Source organism: Boleophthalmus pectinirostris, unplaced genomic scaffold (assembly GCF_026225935.1).
Source record: "Boleophthalmus pectinirostris isolate CB_2022bp ecotype Guang Dong unplaced genomic scaffold, ASM2622593v1 HiC_scaffold_12, whole genome shotgun sequence".
NCBI classification, from domain to species: Eukaryota; Metazoa; Chordata; class Actinopteri; order Gobiiformes; family Gobiidae; genus Boleophthalmus; species Boleophthalmus pectinirostris.
In genome coordinates this window covers 18,040,968-18,060,514 of record NW_026571018.1, presented here as the reverse complement: position 1 = coordinate 18,060,514, position 19,547 = coordinate 18,040,968, and the positions used below count along the sequence as shown (strand labels likewise).

Sequence of the window (19,547 nt, the reverse complement as noted above, 5' to 3'; positions counted from 1 at the left end):
CCTTTATGTAAGAGTTAATACTCCCTACAACTGTACAACAACTCACCTTTATGTAAGAGTTAATACTCCTACAACTGTACAACAACTCACCTTTATGTAACAGATAATACTCCCTACAACTGTACAACAACTCACCTTTATGTAAGAGTTAATACTCCCTACAACTGTACAACAACTCACCTTTATGTAACAGGTAATACTCCCTACAACTGTACAACAACTCACCTTTATGTAACAGATAATACTCCCTACAACTGTACAACAACTCACCTTTATGTAACAGATAATACTCCCTTTAACTGTACAAATAATATTTTCGCTCTTTGTTACTGTATTATATTGTGATGTGTGAACTACTGTGTCCAAATTATTTCCCTTGTGGATAGGAATGTAATGATATCCAAATCTCACGGTACGATATTTACTGTGATATTTTGGAGAGGACAGGACACTTTTTGCTTTTAAAATACCTTGACGAGATTTTGGTGTAAATTATTACCGTCATAATCCAAAGAATTCAAGTAAAAAACATATATCTTCATGTTTTCTGAACTGAAATGAATCATGGGATATGTAGTTCCCAATGTTTATGAGTTGTTGCTGCTATAAAACCATGCATTTAAGCAAAAGAACTTGTAATTTGATATATTGTGACCGCCCATGATATTATTGTGAGACTTTTAACGATAAGATATCACGATATTTCAGTTATTGTTACATACCTGCTTGTGAATCAGTAAAGTGTGTCTAAGTCTAAGTGTAAGTCTAATAGTTATAAAACAATATTTTCCTGCATAAATTGTTCCTGCGTTTTGATTGAAATGAGGGATTCCTGTTTAGAACTCAGCGCTGCTTACTGTAATTTTCTTTTTTTTGTCTTGAACTTTTCTCCCTAAACAGTCACTTGATAGATTTAACACATGTACTGTGACACAAATGAGGTAATAATTATAAAAACATCATATGGGTTTTAATGGGAGGTATATTTTGACACTGAGTTCAAGACGATCATTGGCTGAAAAGCACTGAGTTGTTTTCTTGACAATAATGTATTCCTTTGATCCACCCACGTACAGCACAGTCGGCTATGTGCTGTTTGATGTTGCAGCTAAATGAGACGGATACTCACCATTCAGGGATAACAAATGATTACAGAAACTGGGCCTTAGAAATAGGTGTAGACCATAGTGCCAGTGTTATGTGAGTAATATGGAAGAAGCATCATAAATATTATTTTTACTTTTATCCTGTCGCAATAAGTGACAAGTATTTCATTCATTTGTACTGACCCTAGTGCGCTGTTGTGAAAATAAACCAGAAACTCTCCGGTATGGGGGTAATGCTCAACCGTGTGATTGGAAAATGGAGTATGAAATTGAACTGTGAGGGTATTCATTCTCTAGTGTTTAATAATGCAAATATAATGATTGAATAGGGACGGGTTAATAGAAGATTCTCCCCTTTTATTTTTGAGAGGTTTGCCTTTGTGTTGTTTAATACATGTGATTATGTAAATGATGTTTTTTTCTTAACATGAGATTTAAAGACTAATTCAGATTAAAACTGGCAACCTTGAAAACATAATAGTCCAAGTTCACTTCCACAATGACACTCTTTAGTAGGGACAAGCTACAAGGTTGAGGCCAAAAGAGCATAGCATAATTCGTAATGTACAGTACATTTTGCGATTCAGTTTCCAATTTTGACCTCACAATTTTTGTTATTTTTATTTTATATTTTTGTTTGGATTCTAGCATTGCTTTTTGGAAATATAAGAGATGTAACTCACCAATACGTAACCCTTTTTAGTCTGAGTTTAGTCTTCTCATTCTCTCCTGCACAGTCATTTTCTTTTGTTTCCACCTGTTTAAAATGTTAATATATGTGCAAATAAAATCTAAATCTAAATCTAAATCTTGTAAGACCTTGTGGCACAAGATTTTGTACAATCCCTACGTTAGAGGTCAGTATGTGCAGATGGTTTTAATTGTACTAGTATATTTAAGTAACATTTGTGTAAAAACAGCTTTAACTTGAATACTTAAATACATGCTTTATGATATTGCCCAATACTTTTTCCCATAAGTAGAAAGGACTGCACTGGACCAGATGTATTGTTGGTCACCATGTATCCTCCCCAAGTCACCCCCATCTCTGCTGGGAAGTACCATATTTTGCACAAACCTGCTTTAGAGTCAGAAGTACTGGACTGGTCACATGTGCTCAGATCATTTTCAGGGAAGGAGCTCCAAACTCCTTCACTAAAAATGTGGAAGGAAACGATGACTAAAAGTGTGTCATATAAGAAGAAATGTTGGGGAGGGTGAATGGGAAGGGTGAGGCTGATAGAGATAAATTCTGTAGGTATGTGTTTGTCTAAATGTTTAAGAATTTTAGGTAATTTTTTGTCTTAAAAAAATAAAATATTAAAGTGTGGTGTAAAGTGGTGTACCAAAATTGTGGTATAGTTATAGAGTGTATATATAAATGGACACAGCTAACCCACAAACCACTGCGTTCCAAATAGGAAGTGAACATGGGGGCGCTTCTGGCTCCATTGACTCTGGCTTCAGTTGACTTTACATTGAAAAGTTATCACCCCCTCTCTCTACCTGGTCTTAAAATGTTCGTATTAACCCACTCTACATGATCCTGGTGTTTTTATTTTGCTATTTTGTACGTGAATAATAATAATATGAATCTCGGCTCCAAATTTGCTCCTATAACCGCCAGCCTCATGAGCTTCATTTGACTGGAAGTGAACACTATGGATGACGTCACATTCCCTTAGTTCACTTCTTTGTTCAGTATATAACAGAAACATTGTGGACAACTTGACCTAGCACCGCTCCACTGATAAAACCAAACCGTAGCAAGGAATGAAAACAAGATTAGAACAAAACAATGACCTCTAAGCAGTGGTGGATAAAGTGCTTAATTTTGTACAAGTATAGATACAAGGGCAAAAATTTACTCAAGTAAAAGTATCTCATGAAAAAATCTATGTATGTAAATGTATTAAAGTACCTGTTTAAAAATGTACTTAAACAGTAAAAAGTGAAAATATTTAGCAGATTTTTTGAACAATTAAAGAATGGAATGTAGAGATTTTGGTAAAGAATTATACTGATTTTAAGTGATTCGGGAGATTTCTTAATTTATGTAGCTGTTTTTGTGCATTTGTGTATTTGGTTGGGATGGAAACTCAAATTAAATGTGCTGAAAAATAATTCTCAGCCATTTCAAATTATAAAGAAAAGTACTTTTTGCTTTTCAGTTCAGATCTAAAATGCAGTGGAGTCGAAAATACACATACATGCTCTCAAATGCAATGAAGTAAAAGTAAGAATTATCCACTGTAGTAAAGTACTGATACCTAAAAATTGCACTTGAGTATTGTACGTTTACTTCTGTACTTTGTTACCTTAAACAACTGCCTCTAAGGACATGTACCCAAGCTAATATGTTAGATGAGAGCGCATAGCAACAGACTTCTGAGTAACAATTTGCTCATCTCTTCTCGTATAGTACGATAAATCTAGCCTCCATTGTCCACCACATGTCTATGGAAACAATGCAGTCTAATCCAGGTTCTTTTAATATCTCATCAACATTATTTCAGACGACCTTCACACATGTGCCGCCCAACCAGGCTGCAAACACATGAGTATTAATTAAACTATTCTTTTCATTCGAGTGATCTGATAAGATTTAGGTCAGATTATAGATAGATTTTAATGATTGATACAAAGAAACCTCATTATCACATGGACGATAGTGGTTGTGCTGGGAAACGCCCACACGACTGTAATTATGTGAACATGGCGTGCTTTTAAGTCATTGTGGTAATTAATGATGTGGGCAAACTGCCAAGAACAACGCGGGATAATCTCACTTGTGTTTTTATATTTAGAGGGGGCTCAGTATATACAGTATTTTTAACAACTATTCAGCCTATATACAGTTCATGTAATTCATTCTTTTTATCGTAAACAATATCGTACGTGAGTTTGCTTTAAATACTTTTATAAATTACTACTGCAGTGACTCACCAGCATAAAAGGTAAAAGGATTTTATTGGCCAGCTCACATGAAACCTGTTATCTGATCATGGAAACACTGCTCGCTCTATGAATATAAGCAACTTTGTGTCATTATATAAATATGCTTTGAGTAGAGTATTAATACCTGTATATAACTGTTCTGTACTACGACAGACTATACTATAAATATTATTATTAATCAACAACAGCAAATTGGGTGTCGAATGTTTTATTAGCCCAGTGCTTTGTCAGGATCTACTTAAATGTTAACACTTGATAACAACTAAGTACAGTGCATGCGATAGTCTTAATAATGCAAATAAAGACTTAATTCCTAATGCACAAATTCTCATGTTTATTAAGAATGATTCAGACTTAGTAACTACTTTTGTAATTACTTCTGGCTTTGCGCTGGGTAAAAATGGTTAAACAGTGTCTAAATTTTGACACTAATTACATGTTTTTACACAATAGTATATGGAGCTAAAAGGATTTAAGGGTTAGGAGTTTGGGTATTAATTAGTTAGTAACTAAGCCTGAATCACACATGTACATAATAATACTATTTGCTCACTGGATTACATCTTTGTTTACTTAATTAAGACTATCACATGTAGTGTGGTTGGTTGTCATAATGTGTCTCATTTGAGTAGAGCCTGATGAAGCACTGGGCTTGTACTGTAATAACACAATCTACACCCAACCCAGCTTAATCCTGCTGATCAAATGTTAGTGTACATTAATAATAGTGTTTATAAATATGACTTGATGATAGATAAATTGAAAATTAAAACATTATAGATAGAATCTTTTCTCTTGTACGAAAAACAAATGGCAGTGTTTACATAACATCAGTCACACGAATCTAAAAGAAGACATTATCTCTCAGACCATGTGCATGGAGACACAGAGGCTGTACAGAGGTTGTACATCAGGGTTGTCATCAGGGTTGTAAAAAAAACAATACCTAGATACTAATCGATACTAAAACTAGAATCAAAACTAGACTCATATAAACAGGACAAAATAGGACCTTGAATGATCATGGGCTTTCAGAACTGCCATTAGTATTATACAGTACAAATGGTAATACTAAAGAAATGACCATTTCAAATTCAAAATGAATTATTTAGCCTAAATAAAATACAGTTTTCATCATCATTGTGGTATTGAGTATCAAGTCAGTCTTCAAAATGTTACTGGATATGGGACTATTATAGATTTATTGAGCTGTCATTTTTGTGCTTAAATGTAGGTTCATTGTTTTAGCTGTGTGCTCTTAACATTGTGTATCCTCTAGTCTCTAGTCTCACACACACGACACACACAGCATACACCTATAGCATCTCATTCTCATGGAGCGCCTGACAGCTGGGCGGCTGCATGGAACACAGGCTTCAGTGAAGGTGGCCCTCTGTACGTGTCCCGCATGAAGACAACACATTGTCTAATTGCTTTGCTCCAAACGGCTGGAGGTGTGGCTTGGGCTGCACTGCTCAGTACGGAGGGAACACTGACGGCCCCATCTTGTTAAATCAGCACCCTGACCTTTGACCCCTGCTCCCACACATGGACATGGCCCTGTGCTAACGCAGTCCGGCACAGACTGTGCAAAGACACGCCCCACACAGAGGCACAAAGCATCTATCTCTGCCACAGCCAGGTGATCTGCAGATGACCCCAATCATCAGAGAAGGAGAGAAACTGTTCCAGCCTCACCGCCCCTCGCCAACACTTTACTGCTGCCTCCATTGTAACCGTGACGACGCGGCTTTGGAGGGGGACCGCCTGTAATAGAGTCCAGGACGGTGCAGATTAAAAGTACAAATCACATTGTAAACGACTGAGGCGAATCACACTCAGTTACCTCCATCGAAGAGAGCAGAATGAAACTGCAGGGCATCCTTATTTCCAGTCTCACAGCGTGACCGACCTAAGAAAACAGATAAGAAAGGATCAAAAGAGCGACGGACTGCACTGTGAGGGATATTAACCAGGTGCACAGCTTTGAGCACATGGCCCTCAGACTCGCCTTTCCTTTCTCCTTCAGACAGATGGAAGGGGGTCGAGGTGCCACTCTAATGAAGTTAATTTACCCTGGAGCTGTCTCTGGTGGTAGGAGCAAAGTGGTATTCTCTGTCTGCTCTGCTCTGCTCACACCACACACGACTTCTCCTGCTGAATCAAATGTCACATGGACTGATGAGCGCCACCTACTGATCCATGAAGTTCAGCAGACATAGTCCCTAGAGAGAGCAGGTCTTAAAATAACGCCGTGTTCAGACAGAGCGTAATCTCAGCAAGCCTCCACCATGGACCCCGGAGCACACGCGGAAGGTCAACCGTCAAAAGTCACAGATTAGTCATTGAAATGTGAACCGCATGAAGAAAAAAAAAACAACCACAAGTCAATGTTGAGATCCAACCAGCACAGAGGTCAGACACACAGGTGAGTCCTTATTGACTGTAGAGTACAGGAGGGTCCCTCTGCTCTCTCTAGGACACAAGGGACCGTTGTCTGGGGTTAGGACAGCTGGATGTGAGTGGACTGAAGGTCTGGACTCTGATCAGAACAAAGCGTCTCTACAGAAGCTCTCTACGCTTGAGTGCCATCAGAGGCCTGGTGACACATCCAAGTCCTCCATCCTTCCACAGTCCTTCTCATCGGACATGCCACACTGAGTGTGCATTTAAAGTTCACTCTGTCAGATTTCATTTGTAGCTGGTCTCAGATGGATCGCTGCTTTGATGACTGAACTGCAGGCTTGATTGTGCTGCTCTTCTCAAGCTGATGGAACTGAAATTGAAAGCCATTGGGGAATACGTCCAGAAACGACTGCACCTCCTCAGTCATTCATGTGCAGTAGCTATAAAAGCTTACATTCACAACATCATCTGTTAGGTTACATCCAAGTGCTAAGAGCGTGCAGCCAAAATGTTAATGCACTCTTGTGCCACTGGAGCTGATGGAGCTCACTGTTCATGCATATGCATATGGCACTATCCCGCTCAGAAGTCCCAGCAGCCCCTGCTCTCACCCGGTGCTTTCACAAACTGAAAAAGCCCAAGTCTGTGACAGCACACGTGACACTGAGAGAGACTTTGATGAGACCAGTGCTTTTACCAGCCTCTTTTGTTACTGTGAGAGAATCACGCCTTACAAGATAAATCATGCAGCTAGCAGACGGCTTAGACTGTGTACAACTAGATAAGGTTGCCAAGGAAACCCTCCTGGAGAACCAATGAGCATGCTTTTCCATACCAACCTCCTTGATCTGTGCAAACAATTAATACCTTGGGCAGGCAGAGAGGGAGAGGTGGAGGGAGGGAGATGGGGGGGGGCAGCTATGGGAGGCAAATCCCCAGGTGCTTAACACGACATCATCATGTGAATGAGGATAGAGACGTCACAAATGGAGATTGGACCCACGACACAGGGAGAGGATGTATGAATCAATTTATTCAATGAGGGGACATTTAACATTAGTGCATGAATCTAATCTGTACACACTAATGTTCTTATAATAAACGTTTTGAATGCGTTGCCATAAAAGGACCATTATATCTCTCCATATTCATTTGTGGGGCAGTTGTGATTGCGCTGTATCTCTGCAGCTGTACAAACCAGGTTCATAATAGAACTCCCAATGTGCAGAGCTGGTGGGAAGCCATTAGAGCAGTGAGTGACTCGGACCAGCCACAGATCAATGCTCTAGGGCCCTGTCTATTACTGACATCCAATTATAGCTATGGACGTCCCATTTAACACTGCAACTAAGTGCTTTAGTCTCTTTATTGACGAGCTGTCAGCTGCGTGCACACACTGGAGCTATTGGCTAATAATCAGCTATTGATCCATCCGTCTCAGGCTTATTGTCAAGTTGTTTGGTAAATACAATATTAGAATCACAACCATAGCGTGCACTTGTCCAAATTTTATAATTAGAAATTGTCAGTCTCTACTGAGCTAAAGGTGAACGGTGGCTGACTAATAATACAGGGTTATTCAAACATGTGAATGAAACAAAACACAACACCAGGTCTGTTTTTGATGTAGTAACAACATTCTAACATGATCTAAATCTCACAAGAGAGAATTTTGCCTTTAAATTTGGACCTTTAAATTTGTAATTAGTACAAACTACATGCACATTATCTACCAGAAAAACAAAAAAAACAAAAAAAACAATTGAAAAAGATAAGAAAAAGATGGGAGACATAGATAATATAAATAATGCAATAGACTTACAGCGCTTTCCAAGACACTCAAAGCATTTCACAGTGCATTATTCAGTCACTCCACACTTCTCCATACAACTTCTGTAGCCATAGCTGCCCTGAGGTCGGGCGACAGAAGTGAGGCTCCAAATCTGTGCCACTGGCCCCTCACAACACCACACAAACTTATGCAACACATGCATACCAGGCAAAATGGGAAAGAAATATACAAAAATAAATAATTGTATTACTATATTTGTATTTTATTTTATTTGTGCATATACATTTGTGTAATTATGCCTTATTTGTCAGTCGCTTGCTATATTTGCTACAAATTTACACTTTGTTTTTATATGATATTATATTATATTGTGAAGAGTGAGCTACTGTGGCCAAACAATTTCCCTTGTGGATCAATAAAGTTAGTGTAAGTCTGAATGTAAGTGAGTGAAGTGTTTGGCCTAAGTCTTGGTGTTTCCAGCCGTCTCCCATTCAAGTATTAACCAGGTCAGCTTCCGAGATCAGACGAGATGAGGCACTGACGAGCAGGTATGATGCTACATTCACTCGTGCACAGTGAGGAGAGAGGAGGGAAGGAGAGGAGAGGGGGAGAGGGGAGAGAGAGAGAGAGAGAGGAGAGAGAGGAGAGAGAGGAGGGAAGGAGAGAGGAGAGGGGAGTGGATAAGACACACAGGAGGAGAGGGTGTGTATGTGACCAGGTTAAACACCTCTGCATGTTTATACTGGGTTGAATGAACAGCATTGGTGTTGGCAGGCCATGACTGTGGCTGCCGGCTTCATTGATTAATTACAGTCATTAAGCTGTTAGAAAGTCACCTGACCTGGTGTAAGGGCGCCACTTCACCGCTGATTACAATTAATCACATTCAAGATGCTGGGGTTAAGGTCTCCAAGGAGCCAGCCCCGCTAAAGACCAGTGGCGGAAGAAGTACTCTATTTTGTCACTTAAGTAAAAGTAAATAAAAAAAAAAAAAAAACTTAAGTAAAAGTATTAAAGAACCTGTTTAAAATGTATGTTAAGAGTAAAAAGTGTTAGTACAAGTATTTCGAGCAGAATTTGAGATCTAATAAGGTTTCAAATGCAGGGATTTTTATATAGATTTATGCTGAATTTTCTTCAGCAGAAAAACCTTAACAATTTTTTCCCCATAGCTGTTTTTATTTGTATATTTTTGTTTGCTCAATCTATAACCTTAATGAAAAATAAAGAAGTACAAAGGCAGAAAGTACAGAGGGCTGCTCTCAAATGTAGTCAAGTAAACCTAAAAAGTACATAAATACAGATACCAACAATTTTTACTTAAGTACAGCACTTCACTACTTTTACATTGTTATGTTCCATTTTTGCTAAAGACTAAAGCAACAGCATACAGGACTTAATGGCAATGCTCACATGCACATCAAAATATGATTATTACAGTGTCTGATTTCTGGACATTTAGGATTACTTAAAGGAAATGCAAACTGTAAAATTTGAAGGGCCATGATCAGACAGAAATTTGTTAACATGTCATTTGAATCTTTTATAACTCAAAAAATCTGATAATAACCTGATTTTGAGTGTGCATGTTTGTCAAACTGAGAGCTCCTTCAGGTGGGACGTGGACGGCTCTTCAGTTTGTGAGTTTGTTTAAAGTAAATTTTATCCACTTTTCAGTCCTGCTTTAGTTCATGTCTCGTGTATAATACAGTGGAAATGGTGTTGTAGATTCACTTTTAGACCTGGTTTAACCCTAGATTAGACCTGGAATAGTCCTTTTATAGACCTGGTTTAGATCATGGTGGTACTTTGTGCAAAAAGTTTGTCATAAATTATTTATCAATGCCAAAATATTTATTTTCAATTTCTCATTTTTATTTAAAAATACAGCACAAAAATACACAAAAGGAAAAAGAAAAAAAAATCGCAAACCTGAAGGATATCTCCCTTACAATAAAAGCACACAGATTCAATAGCTACAGTTAATATTGTTAGTAATATTTTGATGTTCAGAGCTGAGAGGGACCCCTTAAGTGTTTGCTAAAATTTTATAACCAGGAAAAAGAAAAAAACGTGAAGTTATGACAGCAAACCATCTGCTCTACAGTAGCTTCATTAACATCAGTTACACGGTACTGACTATCGGATGCCAACCTTTCTTTTCCCGTTGCCAAGCACAGCACGGCAACAAGCATGAATACACAAAATAATTCTCATTTCATTTAGCTGCGTTGAAATTAGTTCAGTGTATACACATCTTCAAATTACAATTGTGGACAAAACATTTCTGTAATAAAAAGTATATAAGTAAAAAAAATTATAATAAAAAGCTTTAAAACAATGGTGGATAAGAATGAGTGGGCGGGGTGGGGAAAGTAAACCTGAACAAAACCAAGTACAGTTGAATAATTTGTGACAAAACTGAACCAGGAAAAAAGGCACAAGAAAAGTCCAGCTATGAAGGTCTGGCTGTGAGGAGTCCAGGAATAAGGATAAACAAGAGTAAGGCTAAAAAAGGATCAGAATAAGGCGAAAACTCATGGGTTACTCAGTGCTTCAGTTCAGATTGAGTACAATATATCGATTAGAAATGCCCATTGCCCAACTCCAGATGGTGTGAATACCAGTCAAATGTTTGGACAGACCCTTTCATTTCAACTTTTTGTCTTTATTTTCATGACTATTTACATTGCAGATTCTCAAAACTATGAATGAACTAATGTAGTAAATAAAAAAGTGTGAAATAACTCTTCAAAATAGTCACCCTTTGCTTTGATCACTGTTTTGCACTCATGGTATTCCACTAACAAACCCTGATAAGCCAGACCTGTTCGGCAAAAACCATTTCAGGAGAATTCATCATGAAACTCATTGAGAGAAGGTCAAGGCTTTGCAGAACTGTTGACAAAGCAAAGGGAGGCCACTGTGAGGAAACTGAATCTAAAATATAACATATTTAGAGCTATTTTACTTTTTTTCCCTTTACTTTATAATTCTATACACCTTCTATACACCTTACAATGCAGAAAATAGAAAAACATTGGACACAGTTGTGTCCAAACTTTTGACTGGTAGTGTATATGGCACATTAAAATGATAAAAAAGACATATTTAGTTTGTTAGCCTTTTTCTATTAAATGTAATATTTGGTCACAAGTTGCATATTTGATTTCAAAACTGAATGATCTCACTAAAAATTTTGAGTTAACTTAAAGGTGCATTATGTAACTTTTTGGTCGGGGGTACGTCACCTGCTTGTTTCTATCGATATGTCATCGCTCTGCCTGGGATGTTCCACAGTATTACAATAAACCGATTTACCTTACATTTATTCAATTACAGGGAGTTTAATACCAAGAAAAAGAGGCATTCTGACTGTGAAGGGGTTGCCTCTGCACAGATCTAACCTGTAATTTGGTCTGGTTTGGTCTCCTTGAAGATACAAAGGTTGAATACTATGAAAAACATTTTAACCAAAGCAATAACATCTCCTCAACAAAAGCATTTGATGGACCCTGCACCAGAAAAGTTACACAATGCACCTTTAAACGTCCCCTCCTTATGGTCAGTTATGGATTGTGGTCAGTGGACAGTCAAACTCAATCACAGGAGATTGCTCAATGAACTCTAGTGTCCTCCATCTGGCCTCATTATTTTCGGCTCAACCTTTCAAAATCTGGGAGGCTGGAACGGGTAGGAGCTGGTATAATGGTGTAATGTGCCCACTCAAGTGACAAGAAGTAATCCCCCAATTACAAGACTTGTAGCGTGAACCGCCCCTTAACTAACAGCCAATCAAATCGCTTAGAGCCTCAGGAGAATTATTTGAACAGTTAAATCAACGTCTGACCAAACAAGTCCAAGGAATTAATAACAAATGTCAACTTAAAAGTGCACTGTGTAACATTTCTAGGGTTTCACCATCTGCTTGTCTCCATGGAAATGTTATTGTTTTGTCCAGAATGTTCCACGGTATAGATTAAACCTATTTATTACAAAGGGGGACAGCACCATGCCACGTTACAATTCAGATCTGTGGAAAGTCGCCCCCATCAGAGGTGGGACCAAGTCGTCGTTTTACAAGTCTCAAGGCTTTGATCTCAAGTCCAAGTCAAGTCCCAAATCAAATACAGGCAAGTCCAAGTCGAGTTTAAAGTCACTGGCCCATAAGTTGAAGTCAAGTCCGAGTTAGCTTCAGTTTTTGCAATTTATTTGAATTTTAAGATAAATTTTACTTTACTTACTTAAGTATTTATATAAGGATAGCAGAAATACTAATTTTTCCTTTTTAAATGTCTTGACAAGATCTTAGAGTGAATTATTACAGTCAGAACAGAAATAATTCTGATTTAAAAGTGTTTCTCAAGTCTTTTGAAGTCACAGGCCTCAAGTCTAAGTCTGAAGTCACTGACCTTCAAGTCCATGTCAAGTTCGAAGTCTTAGTCCATTTTATCAACTCAAGTCTCAAGTCCTAAAAATAGTGACTCAAGTCTGACTCGAGTCCAAGTCACGACTTGCAAGTTCCCACCTCTGGCCCCAATTTACAGAAGGAATTGTATTTTTGAGCAATACTAACGCTCGTAAAGAAGAAATGCTAGACGGATATGTTTAAAGTCATGCCATGGAACATTCCAGGCAAAGCAATAATCTCTCCATGAAGACAAGCAGGTAGTAGTGGACCCTCCACCAGAAAAGTTGCGCAGTGCACCTTTAACATATAATGGTAACTAATCGGTGTTCAGGCATTCACAAGAATAGCTTTCATTGTTCATTCACACACACACACACACACAGATCTATATGTACAAACACATGCATACAGCTGTACAGTCGGCCAATTAAAGGGCCTATCTGATGAACACACTGCAACTTTACAGCAAGGAGGTCTATTAAAAACAACATGCATTCATTTATGTACAATTGTATTTGTATATCTGGAGTATATCTACTTCAATTTAATCCATTAAGTCCACAAAGTAAATTCATAAAAAAGGTTCATGTGCCCTGTTGTGATCCAGTAGAGCACGTTTAGACCCAGGTCTTCATCTGAGGAGAGACTTCCCATTTGTAACTTCAAATTCATTATCTTCATTGGCCATGTCAGACTTCAATACATCCACCTGTCCTCTGCATAGTCTTGGTGAAAAATGCTATGCTAGACAATAGACCCGTCCCTATTTTGGGCCGGGATCATGACAGGTATACCCCCCATACGGCTGATGTTGGGCCCCGCCATCCTGGAGACGGTGGGAGGGGGCAGGGGGTTGTGGCTGGGGGGTCTATCATACTCCTCCGTAGACGGGATCTTGTCGTACTGAGGTTTGACGTACTCGTGGAGGTTTGAGGGCGACATGGAGCCCAGAGATGAACGCTGGCTGCCCACGGTGAAGCTACGAGCGGTAGAGACCCGGCTTTTAGGGGGTGGTACATCCTCTCTGAAAATGCAAAGAAAGAGATGTTAGACTATGTTCTGGTTCAAACTCAAACCACTTTATTTCTATAGCACATTTTATAAACAAAACAGTTTCCAAAGTACTGCACATATAAAGATAGCATTAAAAACAACAACAGGTATTCAAAATAACAGTAAAAATGCTCAATTTAACCTTGCCATGCTTAAAACACTAAAACCAATAAAGAGAATTAAAAGCAAACCCATAAAAATAGCAATAAATAAAAACAAAATCAATAAAATAATATTAACATTTAAATAAAATAAATTAAAAACACAAAGGAACATAAAGCTTACAGGGTGGTTTATCAAAGCTACATGCACAGATTTGGAAAAGGTTTTAAGATACTCAGATAATTAACTAAATAATATTCAGTACAAGACGGTCAACACAGCAGAGTAGGAGTAGGATATAAACTGACTAAATGTGAGAAGTAGACTATAAAAAAATTATTGGAATTGTATTTTATAGTCGTGATCGTTAACTGGACTATACAGTCTATAAAACACATCCCCAAAACCTTTTATAACAAAGACAGTGGGATTATTTCATTAAAATGTCAAAAAGGAATAAACTATGTGGCATTTTCAGACAAAACTTTATGTTCTTGAAGCCTTTGGTCACTATATTTCAACTTGATTTGGTTAAAAAGGCAATTCAAAAATCACAAAGTACTGGAAAAACAACTGCTAAAAAGTCAAACTAAAATAATAATGAGTTGCCGCCCTATTGCACAGATTTGTAAAGGTTTCAAGAAAATCTGATATTGACAACATAAAATTTAGAAAAGAACAGTAAACACAAAGAGGAGAATAACTTGCATGAAGTATATTTGGTGTAAGACATAACATAATTTGACTAACTAGACTAATAACTCTATTGTGGCTGCTTATTTTTACACTTGCACCAAAAATTCAGACCATAACGTGACTTCTGGACTTTTATGATGATTTAAATGACATCCAAAATGACAAATCTGATGTGAGTAATGAGAAAGAAAATTATTTTGCTGTATACATGCCATTTTAATAGTCTTATTACTAATTACTTACTACTAATAACTAATAATTATCAGACATGTGTATGTGCCCACAGCCAGTTCCATCTGTTGTGAGTAATCTGATTTACTGCACATCCAGATGCAGGTTTTGACAAGGAGTTAATTTAAAATTTGTTGTACTTTATATATTCCTATTTACCTAATACTATTTATTCAACTAATTACTGGTTTATCTCATTATTCCAGTTATCTGATTTTGACTGGCCAGTGTCCAGTCACAGGCCTGTATCCAGTCACTGCACAGAGCGCCCAAACACGACGTGCCCTCTGCTCCCTCTGCCACCACATTAAGAGCTAATAAGCAGTAATAATCCCGTTAAACGCTTGATCAGATGGAGCCGAGGGCAGAGCTGTGCTGTTGTGAGTCTGTTTATATACAGTCTATGGCGTGTACGAGACAGGGCCACTGCACTATAATCCTCTTTGTCCCGTACTGTTCGCGGAGCCACAGTGGTCTGGTTAGGGCTGAACATTTGGAGAAAAGATCTAATTGTAATTTTTTCTGGCAGGAATTGTAGCAGCAATTTTAAGTAGATGTGCAGTTTATAAAGATTAACTATCTGAATGAGTCAAGAATTTACAAAAATATTTGAATATGAACTGACAAACTAATACAAGAATCACAATCAGAACATGTTTGTACAGATCTAAACTACAGGGTTAGCAGATATATTGTTATTTATCAAGGAAATTACAGTAAACAAAAAACTGAACTGATCATTGTACCACTTTTAATGTTTAAATCTTTCTCTACACTGGTTTTATCTTTACTCTATTGCTCTTTTGACTGTTTTAATATTTGTTTTGTTTGTAAAGTGTCCCTGAGTGTCCTGAAACGGTCTATACAAATAAAATGTGCTATTATAATTAATCTTGCAGCCCCACATTTAGCCATCAGCTCAGGGTTAGTCCAGGTCCGTCACAGAGGGAGGGGAAGGGTGGGGGGTGGGACGCAGCCAGCCCAGACATGACACACAATCCACAGCGCAAACAAAGCTCTCAAACTGATTACTACAGCTGTTTATTTGAGAAGGGGTGAATGGCAAAAATGCTGATGGTGAAGAAACATTTTAGTGGCTGCTGGGGAAACTGGGGTCAAGAGCACCCTCACCAGTCAACTTCTATTTTTATTCGAAGAGGATGGGCCATATTGACAAAACTGAATACTTCAACATTCATTTATCTATTTAAGTTTTTTTTTTTTTTTTTTTGCATTTTCTCATAAGCGACATTCACATATTTTCACAATGCATCAGGAATATGCAAAAATCAGCCCGCAAGTGTCTCTGATGAGGTTCAAGTATCACACAAAACATGAATGGACCATAAATTAACAACAAAAGAGCTGAAATATCACTTGGTTTATTATGCTGAATGTTTTTTTTTTTACAGACGTTTTTTCAATTTGATCATTTTAATCATAGACGATATACTAAATAATAATCTTTTTGCACATTTCCAACAACAATTGCAATATCATCATGTTTTATACATCTCTATTTTAATTCCTTATTTTATGCATGCTTTTTACCTTATCACAGTTAATATTTTACAATTATTATTAAAAGTTTTATGTTTTTTTGTTTTCTTGTTAAACACTAAAATTGATAAAAAAAAAAAAAGAAAGTTTTATGTTTATATCATCCCAGCTCATTCCTAGTTTGTGAATTGTGTTCACTGACAGCAGTCGTTAGAGCCACAGCGATCATTTTTATTGGCAAATAAAAAAGCAATATTCCAGGCTGTTTTGGAGCTCGTACCTGATCTCGTTGCAGATTTCCTTCTCGTACTTCTTTCTGTGACGCGCACGGCAACAGCAAAACAGGATGATTGCAATAATGAGGAGGAAGAGCAGCACTGCGATGATGGAGCTCGCCACGATCCCAGCCGTGTTAGGAGCTTTAGGAAAAACAGGAGAACTTATCTCAACAAAGGCATATCTCAGAATAATGAAGAAATGTGCCGTTTTGTAGTGTGGCATAGTTATGAACTCTTTCCAGTTGAGTTGAGTATTATAGAAAGTAATAATGTTACATTAAGTGTTAAAAAGCCTAATAATATAACCTATTATTCAGCCCAAAAAGCATTAGTAAGTAATAATAAGTAATAGTAATAAAAATGCATGAAAACAAGGTTAATTATGTTTAAATAAATGATCAAAATTGTTCTTTTTAGCTGTGCATAACAAAAAGTTGTGTATTCTGTACTTTACAAACTGTGCTATACAAATACAGTAAACTTGCCTTGCCTAATTAAAAATGAATCTTTAGCACATTAGTCCAGAATGTTCTATTCTAAGCAAATGTGCCTGTGGTTACTCTGTACCATACACCTTTACAAATTCAAATTTCAAAAGTTTATAGTCAATTCTTCATACGAAACATATGAAAAATCGAAGAATCAAATTTCAGCATCTTGAAAAACAAATTTAAAAGGTTTGCAGTTTGAAACAACTTGATTTAACAGTTTAAGTTTAAGTTATTTAGATCTGCGCAAAAGACTGATTTAAAAATGCTACTAAAATGAAAAAACAAAGCAAACAAAAAACAGTAATAACTAAGGATATAACAATATCCAAATCTCACGGTGCGATATTTATTGTGATATTTTGAAGGGGCTAATATAATCATAGATGGAACACTTTTTTGTTTTTAAAATACCTTGACAAGATTATGATGTGAATTATTTCCATCATCCCATAATCCCAAGAATTCAAGTAAAAAACATATTTCTTCATGTCGTTTGCACTGAAATGAATCATGTGATATGTAGTTCCATATGTTTACAAGCTGTTGCTACTATAAAACCATGCATTTAAGCAAAGGAACTTGTAATTTTACGTATATTGTGACAGTGCATGATATTATTGTGAGACTTTTGATGATATGACAATATCACAATATTTTGGTTACGGTTACATCCCTAGTAATAACGAGTCATCAAGTAGTGTCATGTGCACTTTATACATAATTGTACATGAGTAAAATTTGAGCAACACTTCTAATTGTGTACATTTTTAGCCATGTGAATGTACTTTTACTTAAGTAGAGATTTTCAGTACACTCAGATTTCAGATGACATCACATTATTTTATAGGCCACTAATACAGATGGAAGGCATGTAAAATGAATATAGTTCAAATACAGATATTTGTTGTAATACAGTGAGTTCTTGGGTCTAGTGACTAATAGAAATGATCAGGTTCAATGTAATCAATAGGGAAAACCGGCACTTGCCCCCCATCTGGGAATATGACTTAATCACATTGTAGAATTTGAAAACCACCAATAATACACGTGAAATTGTCATAAAAAGGACCACCAGTGCTAAAGATCTACACACAGCAGACTGGTCCACCTCTGTGCAGTGTCCCGGGATACTTACGAGGCGTCACATTAAGTTGCATCACACATTCGTCACTCCCCACAAGGTTGCTGGCAGTGCAGCGGTAAGAGCCAGATGCGCTAGCAGATGCGTTTTTGACAATGATGGTTCCTGCATCTTTATCTGCAATGAAAGTGAAGAGCAAAAGCATTATTAGAGTGGGAGTTGGAGGTCTGTGTTTAAAATAGGAAAATAATAAGATTCTAAAGAGTCAACTGATTAAAGGGTCCATATTATGCAATTTTCTGATCCATGTTATAATGTTGTTTCCTCATCAAACACACCCGTTTTATTTACAAATGTTTAACACACAAATCCTGCATATTTAGGCTTAGTTCTGCTCATTTTACATTTTTAGCTTTGGAAATGTAGACAATAATAATAATAAAGGGTTACTCAAAAATGTGTGAATGAAACAAAACAAGACTCCAGGTATGTTTTTGATGAGGTAACAACATTATAACATGGTTGAAAGCTCACAAGAGACAATTTTGCGTAATATAGGACTTTTAATATTGACATGAAGGGCTGACTTTAAGCATAATTTTATCCCTTCAGAAATATAAGGTTCTGGGTAGCTCTGAGATATTGAAGTTTAAAGTTGTGACCACTCAGAGCACAATGGAATAAAGAAATTGTGTTTTGCTCATACAAACCTAAAATTGTTTACCAAATCTCACAAAATATTGAAAAAAGTATAGAGAAATGTGTATTCAGGAACTATAACAACTACATTTTGAAAACCATATAATTATAATGGGATGATTGGTCTTTTAACTCACAAAATGCAAATGTTTTGATGGGATTTACGTTAAAGGTATACTCTGTAACTTTTTTGGTGGCAGGTCTGCTGCCTGCTGCTTAAAGGTTGTATGGAGGATTTTTTTGTTTCAAATTGTCAATGATAGCATTATAAAGGTGCAGTAGCCTTGTAATTATGATGACCAAAAAAAAGAGAATAAAAATTCATCAACTCTGGACGTGGTGGGGCTAAACATTTGCCAATAGATAACGACACTGCCTCGTTATCTGTTAGCTGACAGGCTGTCAATCAATCTCCCTACGTTTCTAGCGTAACTGACTTGCCTGCGCGCTGCCATTACGTGGTTTGCGTACGCCTGTCACGCAGTCCACAGACGCACAGACGCTGTTTACTCCACCAATGCAACAGTTCTTAGCTGCTTTTTTGACCTATATCTTCCTCGCAGTTTGCACAAAGTTTGTTGCAATGGCGACAAGAATCCAGGAGCAGTTAGCCGCAAAAGAAAGTCCGTTTTTGAGGTCGCTGAAAGAAGAAGACAAGGGGAAAAGCAGCGAAGCCAAACTAAGGTGATTCTTGTAGATTCATTCCAGCGATGGCGCAACTGAAGCAGACGCAGGGTCTAAAG

General features: G+C 37.3%; 1 protein-coding gene across 1 annotated transcript in view; it reads right to left on the bottom strand.

Moving 5' to 3' along the window:
• Positions 1–9,884: 9,884 nt before the first annotated feature.
• Positions 9,885–19,547, bottom strand: part of cxadr (CXADR Ig-like cell adhesion molecule) — a 50,525-nt gene continuing 40,862 nt past the window's right edge. The window contains exons 5-7 of the mRNA XM_020930235.2: positions 18,160–18,282; positions 16,536–16,674; positions 9,885–13,697 (exon numbers count right to left, since the gene is read on the bottom strand). Of these exons, the coding sequence (XP_020785894.1) occupies positions 13,418–13,697; positions 16,536–16,674; positions 18,160–18,282 (542 nt within the window). The 3' untranslated portion in view covers positions 9,885–13,417. The remainder of the gene's footprint in view (positions 13,698–16,535; positions 16,675–18,159; positions 18,283–19,547) is intronic.